Source organism: Pseudorasbora parva, chromosome 2 (genome assembly GCF_024679245.1).
Source record: "Pseudorasbora parva isolate DD20220531a chromosome 2, ASM2467924v1, whole genome shotgun sequence".
Taxonomy (NCBI): Eukaryota; Metazoa; Chordata; class Actinopteri; order Cypriniformes; family Gobionidae; genus Pseudorasbora; species Pseudorasbora parva.
Genome location: NC_090173.1, coordinates 48,068,471 through 48,080,025, shown reverse-complemented (window position 1 = coordinate 48,080,025; position 11,555 = coordinate 48,068,471). Strand labels below are relative to the sequence as shown.

Here is an 11,555-nt window from a genome sequence, read left to right as displayed (position 1 = left end):
GGCTACTCATACTTGTGTCATGACTATAAGCACAGACAAAATGCTGATTGCTGTAATTATGTCATCATATCCGAAAGAAACTTATTATATGCAGACACTATGACTGCGAGTTAACGCTCACGCCATTGATTTTCAGTGATAAAGCAGGACTGCCACCTGTCGGACATTACATGTATTGCATTATTCATTGCATATTACTTCATTGTTTTTATTGTTTATGATGGGCCTCAAAAAATAAAAATTTGAACACACAAAAGGTAAAACATTAAAAAAAAATCATTGGTTCTGTCATTTCCTGTTTGAGATAATTTTAGATAAAATAAAAGAAAACTTCAAAGGTAGTATTTTTTAATCACAAAAAGACATGGTCAAGCATTCTACATGATAAATCGAGAATATAACATGATATGGAAATACATTATCACATGCAGGCAACTTGAATGTCAGTATTAATGGCACTGCAAAAATGTATTAGCACAAAAGGACACACAGCTAAAGAAACATAAAATTGTTGTCAACAGCACTTTGTGCCTTTTCTCCTCCTGAATCAAATTCCTTGGCCAGTACTTGCCTGGATCTACTGACCATTGTGGAGAGCGTAATGCTTTCTGTATTGTCTCCTGAGGTGCCGTAGTGGTCACAGGCATTTTTGCTCTGTAGTGACATCCATCTTGGTTGATTCAGTCACAAGTGTTCACCATGCTGAATCTGATTAACCACAAAAAAGTGCTTGTGCATGTACACGGCCCTTTCCAAGTATTTTGATACAGCTATTTTCTTTTAAAGCCACAAATGACAGAAAAGTAGTTTGAGACCATTGTTTTAGCACAATGAAAGATTGGTTTACACTAGAGTTCACATGCAGTATTGTCCAACATATGTGGTTGCAGTGATGCGATCACAGAATGCATTGAACATTATTCAATGTACACCTGGTTTTAGTGCTGTCTACTGGTAATCGGATCACCTGAAAATTATGTTAATACCAGGAGCCTTTGGCTAAGGGATCATGTAGAGGTGACAACTCTAATGCCAAAGTACCATCGGAGCTGTTCAAGAAAGATGAAAGTTAGTACAGTGTGAGGAATCAGACGGATTCCAGCTGGGACAAGACCCTGAGGAGACAAAAACACATGGTTACAACTAGAGTAACACACTCTCAGAATGTATAACACCATTTAAAGGCATGAAACATGGTTCTCACCTTGTAGAAAGCTTTAGGTCCAAGTTTTCCAGTGTCGGTCAGACAATGAATCACCCCCTACCATAGAAACTATAGTGTCACAGCTGAACAATATAAACCGACAATCAAAAATCTGGGGGTCTGTAAGAATTTATTTTTTATTTTTTTACATTTTTGTGAAATATTGTGAGAATTTGGTTAATATTTTTACAATTTAAATCACTGTTTTCTACTGTAATATTTGTTTAAATGTAGTTTATTCCAGCAAATTGTCAGCATAATTACAGTCTTCAGTGTCACATGATCCTGCAGAATCATTCTAATGTGATGATTTGATGCTCAAGAAACATTTATGATTATTATTAATGCTGAAAATAGATGTGCTACTTTGGTTTGTGGAAACCATTTAAGATCTCTTTCAGGATTATTTGCTGAATAGAAAGTTCAGAAGAACAGGATTTATTTATAGAAACCTTTTGTAACATAATCAGTGTGTTTACTATCACTTTTGAAGTTTATATATATAAATCACATATTACATTAAAATTAGTTTATATCATATATGTATACACACACATTTATACAACACTCAGACCATTTCACTGTTTGTATCAGTACTTGCGGGGAGTGTCAAGCAAATATTGACCATATTTTTTATTTATTTGTTACAAATACTACTGTTATTGTGTCACGGAATATAGTTTTACCTGACCTGCTGCTGTCTGCGTTTCCATCGGGGCCTACAGTACCGCGAAGATTAGGCAAATTAGTCAGATGACATAGGACTGCACGCAACTTTCCAGTTCCCGCCGGATTTTGGTCTCCACATAAAAGCTTAATAAAGGCTGAACCTCGTCATCAGTCCACCGGTCATATTTTTGAGACTCCATTGTTGATTCGATTAGCAAACAACACTGCACACACTATTCAAAATGGTGGTTGAAATAAAATGCTGCATTGAGTCAACCAATAAAAATGCTATGTGAACTTAACCAATCAGCATGTTCACCACCCAAGTCCCACCCCAGAAAGTTCTTGACTTTTCTTGAAAAAGTACTACCTCATGAGCAGGGACTTTCTAAGAAGGGGATTTTTACTCAGAATTTAATTTAGACCCTGGTCCCTGCAGTCAAAACACACCGAATACCACCCCAAAGTCCCTAGATCCTGTGGAAAGTTCCTGCGGTTGAAACACCGCTATGGATATAATATTACGGTCGTCGAGCTGAAGAATGCTATATCAGATACTGGTAATACCCTCACTTAGTAGATCTCTCTCATAATATCATAATACTATATTCTATATTATACAATAAGTGACTCAATTTTCACCTGTCACATCGTCGGAACATGCGATGTGAACGGTAGTAGTATTTTTTTAGGGTCTATGGTAGTAGCCCATGGTGTATTAAGGAAGAAGCACACAGTAAACACGCGTTTGTTGCTAGAGTGACATGCCCGTTCCTCGTGCCTGCACAGTGATTGGTTCGCTGTACCGCTGCTTACCGCTCACGGCCAAACATTCGAAGTGGGGAAAAAAAGGTTCTTACCAGAAATCATCTTTTTGGGACTATTTTTGCTACATAAAGGAGGATGTTGAACAAAAAGAGCTACTTTGCATGAGTCTCTTGTGGCCACAAAACAAGAAAACACCACCAAAATTTGTCTGATCACTTAAAACGGCACCACAAAGATCTTTACGACGAATACAAAGCAGGGCTCGACATTAACGCTTGTCCAGGACATGTGGGTGTTTTGAAGGGACAAGTGAAAGAGAATTTTACTTGACCGACGGACAAGACAAGAGCACCTGATTAAAACAAAAAAATAACTAGCGAATTACCAAAATGCATGAATGTTTGTGCATTTATTTAGTGTAAGTGGCGATCGATTGTGGATAATATATAATGAACTGATGGTAATAAGGTCGCACTGTTCACGCTCGTGCAGCCTCTCGAGGAGAAATCACAACACTAGAGCGTTTTCCTGAATACCATCACGACTGAAAATGACACTGATTTCCTATGACAGTTCCATAAACAACAAATTAACATTCACTTAGTCACTTACATTTTAGATGCAATATTTAGTGTTTTTGTTCTATTTCAGCAGTGAAAATAGTTCACAGCAGACCCGTAACACGTCTCTCTCATAGCAACAAGTGTGAACGATTCAGCGTTTGAATGAATCGTTTGAATGAACGACTCAGTGACTCACTCATTAAGACGGTCACCTGCTGCCCCCTAGTGGAGGTTTAGTTTCATGTTTACACATATTTTCCAATATTTCTTTTTGTCACTTGTAATGAAGCTTGCTTATTAGTGAAATTATTTATATCACGGAATGGTAATTATTGATTTTAGCCTGGATTGATGGCTCTCAATATCGCAATATATATTGTTGGGGGAAAAAATATCGCAATGTAATTTTTTTCCAATATCATGCAGGCCTAGTTGTGATGTTAAAGTGTGCACTGTGTCAGCGGGAGATTCACGACTCATATCATCCCTCATGCAGTTACAGATGAAGCGTTTTGACTGAACCTCTTCTACTTTTGCTGCATGAGATGAGAACACATCTTTACAATTTTCTGGCTCTTAAAAGAGTCTGCGTTTGTGATGTATGTCCTTATTTCATGCAAAACGCTAGCTCGCTGTCTGGATGCATTTAAATCTGCTTTAAGTTTGCATTTTTGTCACCTATCACACATGCGCACTTCAATAAGCCGACAGAAAGCAGATTAACGCGTTTACATACTGCGCAAAATCAGGTAAGAGGCAAAAAATGACCTGTCCCGACCCGTTTATGCTTAAGCCGTTTATGACCTTACTCCGATAAAAGAAAACAGGTTACCGCGTTTACATGATCATGTTCATTGGCGGCTTATTACACATAATCGCCTTAAGAACGTGCATGTAAACGCACCCAGTGGAGGAATTGGAAGGAAGAGAGTCTTACCCTGTATTCCCCTTTTGAATTCATCAGCCTGGTTTTCACCACATCCATGGGCTGACAGAGAATAGTAGCACAGCCTCCCTGTGAAGAAGACAACATTAAAACGTTACTACATGAACTAAGATGAGCTGCTAAGTGGAATAAACAACACTCTTTTTTTATTTTTTAAAGTCACAGTAGCAAAAGCAGCCTGTATAATTCCATGGGTGTGAGAAAGGGGGTTGAAAATGCTTATATAAATGAAATCAAACTACCACATTACTACTTGACCAACATTACAAGTGGACCACAGAATGAAATAAAATGATAAATGTAGCCTTTAAAGACGAAAAGGTTATTTTTTGTATATAAGGAGGGGAACTCACCGCAATGAGGCTGGCAAAAAAGTGAGTGAAAATGTTATCAGTCATCAGACCAGTTCCCAAAACCAGCTGCTTGGCCTGGTCATAACACGAGAGCTAGAAGAACCACAGAAGACTAGTGAAGAATTGAGACTCCCCTGGTCATTTTATGGCTGAAATGACAGGCTGGTTTTCATTACCTGCCCCACAGTGACCATGGCCCCTCTACTAGCTGCCATTGAGGCTCCAGAGAACAGTTTCCTTATTCCCTCTGTGAAAAAGGAGGCAAGGATCTTAAAGACAGAGCTCTATGAATAATTAAAATGACCCCGACCCTTGTCTGTTCTCTCTTTCCTGATGGATGAGTAAGTAGCACAGTCCCACATTCTGTCATTACACATTTCCGAATTGCTGTGGGAAGGTTTTAAAGTGCAGACTTTGGCATGCACACTTCCTCGGCACCAAAACATTGCAGCAATTCATTCTATACTATATTTTGTGATTATATTTCCCAACAGTTCATTCGTCAGATTTCTTCTAGTCCTTAGCCAAAATGAGTCTTATTTTTCTGAAAGGATTTGCTGATTCTCACCTTCATTCCAGACGCGTAACAATCCGTCAAGAGCGTGTGCATAGCTGCAAAAACACCATATGTTGTCACGACAGATCATTATTCTGTTTTGGCGTATGGTTTATAATCTTTGAGACTCACTTTCTTCGAAGCTCAGGGGGCAACTTCACATCATTCTGCATTCTGTTATAAAACCCAAGGTAAAAGAAAATCATTCAACCTCACAGCATTTTTTTTTTTATTATTATTTACAAAAAAAGGAACAAAATAGACAACCTACAGTTAGTTACTCCACCACAAAAACACACACAACTGTTCTGATTTAAAAGCCCCATTTGTGTAAATCAACATCACTCACCTGACATTAACCATGTCCGCTGGCGTACCAATAAACCCTCCAGTAAGACCTATAGATTAGGAAGGGCACACTAAGTAATTTTTCACCACTAGAGGTCGCTTATACAAAACAAAGACGTAGCTTGATGGTTTTGAGGGAGTTGTCTTCACCTGTAAAAGAATCCAACAGGACTTGGACAGAAATTATATTTATAGATGTGCTAATATATTACAGATTTATTGTAGTGATATAGATTAATTAGCATGCTAATGAGAGAAAAGTGCAACACACGGCTCGAGAGCAGTGGAGCTTTTGGTTACACCTTCATTTACTGAGCAAATTAGTACTGAGTGATATTCATTTACTACTATAGGGTTATTGTAGGATTAGGGTTTGGTTGTGATGGGGGGGGGGGGGTGAAATGCTGTTTCATGCATACTGAGCTTTTTACACTGTTAAAGACTTGGATTCCCATCCTAAACATAGACAAAGTTTCAAAAACTAATGTTGGACGTTTGATGGAGTATTTCTGTGTCAAAAATACTCCTTCCGGTTTCTCACAAGTTTCGGAGAGTTTTTTTCGAGTATGGGTCGGCTTGACGTTAATAGAGCGGAAGGTCCTTGTATGGGCCGTACGGGCTCTTCTTCCGGTAGGGTGCGCGCACGCGTCACTAGAGCGAGAGAGAGGAAATGCACGCCCATAAACACTCTCTCAGCTGCAGATCCAGTCGTCCGTGAACACTTATGTCGTTATAATCCGCGCCGCGCTCCACTTTATTCCTATGGGTGACGTCGAGCGACTTCAACGCTTCAGCACAGCATTCCGGGAAGGCAGCGCTGCATTTGAACCGATTTGAACGCAGAAATGACGGGAAGCTTCACAACATCGCGGATTTCCACGGTCACTGCTGTCACAGGACTTCACCAAATCATACCAAAGAAGTGTGTTTTTGACGGAGTGGTCCCAGCGATAAAGGTTCGGGCCTGCTTTGGAAGCAGCCGGTGAGTAAAACTGCTTCAAATGTCTGTGCTGTTGGCTATCGTCGCGTGAGTAAACATCAGAAAACGATACGATCACGTGCTTCATCATTCAAATGCGCTAACGGTTACTCCATTGCTGTTCTATGTATAACGTTACACTAGTCTGACGTGCAAAACCGTTTTGCTTGCGACTGCTAAGGTTTAGTCGCATACAATAGTCCATAAACCGAATCATGTCCTCATAAACTGCGAGTAAAGACACACAAATGTTGACAGGCCACTAAATACAGTCCATACCACAGAGACGGACGTCCTGCTGTTGCTGTTTCTCCTGTTCAATTTATTTCAGCCTCTGAATGATTCTGGATTATTATCTGTATTAGCTGAGATAGCCATGAGTTTCTCCACGCTTGAGGACGTCACCGTTTTGCGCATTCGTCATTCTTTCGCTCCGCCCACACGATACGCCTCCAGCTGCTCGTTTTTTCCGGAAAGACTCGGTACAGCCTATATTTCTTTTATAAATGTAATAAAACTAAAGACTTTTCGGAGATATGAAGGATGCAATACTACTCTATAGGTACTACAGATTGACATGAGATTGACTGAAACTGAGTGTTTCACCCCCCCCCCCCCCCCCCCCCCCTTTAATTATGAATAATTTACTGTTATTGCTATAATATAGTGTTGTGAAAAATATCTATTTCGATACTGGAATATCTGAAACGATACGATTCTCAGTTTTTACAGTATCGATACCAGCTGCGCTCTCCTCTCCGACCGAAAGCGAGTTGACACACACCGGCATATTCTCACTCAGCACGGTTAACCTCTGAGTACGGCCAACGTGCGTTCTGCTGGACTTTTTCCTCATGACAGTGTGTTAGTGTTAGTGAGTGATCGGTCTGAATTTTGCGCGGGATTGCGCATAAATTAATTCTACTAATCCCCGCAGATTTCGTGCTCACGTCTGAAGCGCACACACACATAGCCTACCGTAATAAAGCCGCCTCTGACATGATACAAGTGCAAACATTTGCTTCTTTTTCCAGCTTATTATTGGTCAAATACACTCAAAGAATTATCAGTGCACATCTGGAAGAGTATTAACGTAAACACAGTCGCAAACAGTTCAGGAAGAACGAGTAACAGGAACAGTGTTCAGGATACATGCGTCTGTTAGTCTTAAAGGGACCGCAGTCATTTGTTATTCAAACTACAAAAAGACAAACGATCAACTGCTCTTGACTGACCAACTTGTGTAACTTTAATAGTTTCATCTGTACGCTATTGATTTTTTTTTTACAAAGAACATTATCCAATGTTGTTTTAAATGTAATTACTATGCATTTTTTTTATTCAGTTTCTTTTCTGAATGTTAGACTTAACTGAAAAAATAAAGCAGTCTGTTTAATTTGTATCTTCTATTCTATTGCATTTATTTGTGCTATTGTTTGTACCGTAATCTGTTTATTTGTTCTTATTTAATTACTGTTTACTCGTCTTTTTAAATTCAATTTACCATCCGAAATCAAGCTTTCTTGTGCTGTGTGTAAGCTATTGCAACACAATTACCCCATTGTAAAAAATACATTGAGATAGCAAAAATTTGTGAGATAATTTTAATAGTAATTGATCAATAATTGTTCAAATCAAAACGATGCCCAACCCTAAGGAACATGCTGGCCACATGAATTTTTAGTAAAAAATAACACAATGAATAATAACAAGTTCTGTTGTCATATTAAGCATCTTATCTTTTTTTTTTTTTTTTTACTGTGGTATCGATTTAGTATAAATATATCGATATTTTAGTCTGGTATCGTATCAAAGTCATAATTTTGGTATCGTGACAACACTACTATACATGTAACACGGACACTGTAAAATAAAGTGTTACCGAGCTTTTATTACACCACAGACGGCCACTTCCACTTCTACCGTTCATGTGTATGTGGGGTAACAGAGCTGTTTTATTATATTAGATACATTTGAGTGTGTTGAAAGTTGTTATAATATAGTACACGTGACGCACAGAAACGGTCCGTGTCCTGGTTAAAATGGCTTATTTCTCTGGATTTAAACATTCTTGGAAACATTTGGGATAATGTAAGCGCACAAGTCATAAAAATATAACATTGTTTTAGTGGTTTTTGGATATTATATTCAGATATTCTGCTTCCTCATTTTGTGTTTCATGGATATAAAGTTTTAACACATTTGCTCAATTGAACCGCCTTTATGTAAACACTTCAAATGATCTGATTGAGCCTGATCCAAGTGAACCCATCCATCTTCAGTTCATTGCTTCACAGGCAAATTAAGACTGTTATTGGAATACAGCAGAAAGAGTTTGCTGTGATGTTTTTACCTCCAAAAGCAGCCAGTAAGATCTTCTGGTAGAAGGGCATGGGCCCCTGGTTTCGACTGGAGATCTCGTCCCTCACAGTTTCATAAATGGCAAAGCGGGTCATTGAGTAAGTCATCTAGAACAGTGAACATGGCACCACACTATCAAGATTATCTGTAAATTGAGCTCAAAAGCATAGAAAAATCTGAATCCTCTTCAGAAGCACTAACCTGCCTGCAGAGGGAGGCACTGAGCCCATTGTAGAGCGCTAACAGCCCATCACTGCGCACCACTTGCATGGCCATGCCGGTCATCCTCATCTTCACCTCCTGCTGGGTTTGCAGATGAACCTGCAAGTGGAGGAGAGAACTAAGAACTAAAGCAAAACGCACTATAGACTATATCATAACGCATTATACTAGACACTACTATAAGGGATGTGAGCTGTGCTGTTTATTGAATGCTCAATCCAAATGTAAATAAAAAATAAAGGACAAATATTTTAAGGTCACATAAGGCTGTTTTGTTGCCCGGAACATTTTAAATATTTAAACAATTAAAAAAATAAAATTAGATGACTTAAAATATATTAAAATAAACATGTCAATTATAAAGAAAAACCAAAGGCTATTAATGTACCCCTCAACATCTGTCTTGAAAAACCTGGATATGTGCCTATAGTCTAATTTTAAAAGTGTTATTTCTAGACTAGATAATCATGTCAATTATTTATAAAAAAAAAAAAACATGTATACTAATACTCCTTGAGGTCTACAGTTTTATTCCAAGCTCTAAAATATTTTATTGAAATTATAAAAAAATTAAATTTGGAGCCAAAAAGGTAGAGATACTACTAAAGCCTACTATACACACACTAAAAGTTGTTATAGATCAAAGACTAGTAGCGTAAAAGATTGCATTCCACAGGCTTTAGAACAGCTCATGTAAACTCCCTCGCTCGTACTGCAATACCTTGATCAAGTCCAGTGGGTGAGTGCAACAGGCGGCCGCACACGAGGCGATCCCTCCGAAGTACCAGCGCGAGATACGCGTCTCTGCCATGACCGAATCTGGGTTTATTCCGTGACGACACGGTGAAGGAATGAAGTGGAATAATGCGACCCGCACGCGACATTAGCCGGTCGGATCTGTGATAAAGTCCCAGTGATAATCGTCTAACGTTACAGTGCAGCTCATGATCCGTACTGTTAAAAGTCAGCTGCCAAGCATTACTTCACCCGCTATATGTAGCAGCATTACAAATGCGCAGTAAGGCGCTTATTTGTTGAGGACAAAACAGCGTTCACTGATATAGCGGGCACGCGCGTGGATTACAGTAGTGCGTCGCGCATTATATCAGAGCGTCACGCTGAATCGCACAGGCGACATTACAAGATCGAGTATCTGTCAGAGTATTTGTGACACAGCTTAAGGGGACACGCACTTGGCATTACTCGCATGGCAAGGTATTCAGAAATTATTCTGTTTGCAATTTTATTGTTCAAAATGTCTTTGTTCTGGTGATTTTTGAATTAGGCCTAAATAACCGAATAATTATTAAGGGTAAATAATTATTGGCAAAGATTAATTAACACTCATAGTTAATTAGCCTAATACATTAATGTTACGAAAACTTGTAAATTTTACTCTAAAACAATGTTTTGCCAGATAGAGACAAATATATATTGTTGATAAAAAAATAATTGTTTAGTAACCTCTGTTGAGTGACATTAACCAGTTTAGCAAACAGATATGCTTGATCCACTAATGAAAAGGTCCTCCTTTCACAATCCTCAGGCTGAAGGAAATGCAAATTCATCTCTGTACAGTAGAGGGCACATCTCAAACAAACCTTTCAACTATGATGCAGGAGAAAAAAGTTTAAAACTTCAACTATTAAAAAAGAAAAAATTCTAGAGGCATTTTTGCTTATGGTTTAACAGAATCATTAAGGTTGAGCTGCAAGACATTTGCCAATAAAGTGTAATTTAACAATTATTGGAGTTTTGCGTAGTATTCTGATATTAGTGTCCATGATGACAAACAAGAAACGGGAAACTGGAAAAAAAACAAAAAAAAAAAACAAAAAAAAAACCAAAGCATAAGAATAAACTAAATTTGTCCATGAAAGTGAAACTGATCCCAATATCCCTGACAGCAAGTGCCAAAACCTTTACCAAGTTTTGTACCATTCCGATGAAAATGACTGACTAAAATTTTGTGTGAAAACAGCATACATTTTTATTGATCTTTTTTCATTAGTAGCAATGTAGCAAACACAAAATGCAGGGGGACAATTGAGGGGGACAATTTTATTCCACTATAATTCTATCCCTCATTTTTTATTCCTGTAAAAAAAAAAAAAAATAAGGTCTATGAAATGAATGGAAAATATGAAAAAATACAATCCACAAATCAGCCACAATGGAGACAAAAGCACACAGAGGGGGTCAAGCTCTAAAACATCCAAGAGTGCAAAACAGACACAAGCATATACATATGGCAAAATCAAGCCAAAACTTAAAAGTAAATATGATCTGAAAACATTGTACTCAGCAGCTACGGAAAAGGGAAAAGAGACTACACATAAACCTATGTGTTTAGAAAATACAGAATACTCTGCAAACCTCCAATAATAAAATATTATATAAAACATATATTTTTATGCATTTAATCTACCTTTATTAACCAATGTTTTGCTGCTAACTTTTGATGATTCAGTTGAACCAAAAGCAAAAATGACTATAGATTTTTGTTTTTGTGTTTTATTGGTGAAGTAAGTATTTTAAGCTTTTTTCTCCTACGTCCTATTCTTCCGTTATCCAGAACGGCAGCTG

The 11,555-nt window shown here is 38.1% G+C and overlaps 1 protein-coding gene across 2 annotated transcripts; it reads right to left on the bottom strand.

Moving 5' to 3' along the window:
* Window positions 1-350: 350 nt before the first annotated feature.
* Window positions 351-10,132, bottom strand: slc25a10a (solute carrier family 25 member 10a). Of its 2 annotated transcripts, none has more exons than XM_067422869.1 (11): window positions 9,691-10,132; window positions 8,949-9,068; window positions 8,740-8,854; window positions 5,409-5,457; window positions 5,192-5,233; window positions 5,072-5,115; window positions 4,680-4,750; window positions 4,504-4,596; window positions 4,142-4,219; window positions 1,205-1,261; window positions 351-1,115 (listed from the first exon to the last, which is right to left on the bottom strand). In XM_067422869.1, the coding sequence occupies exons 1-11, from the start codon at window positions 9,778-9,780 to the stop codon at window positions 1,008-1,010; spliced, it is 867 nt and encodes a 288-aa protein (XP_067278970.1). In that variant the 5' UTR covers window positions 9,781-10,132; the 3' UTR covers window positions 351-1,007. The 2 variants fall into 2 exon arrangements, 1 of the variants encoding a protein (XP_067278970.1); XR_010898881.1 differs by having other exon boundaries at window positions 1,025-1,115; window positions 1,205-1,923.
* Window positions 10,133-11,555: the final 1,423 nt, after the last annotated feature.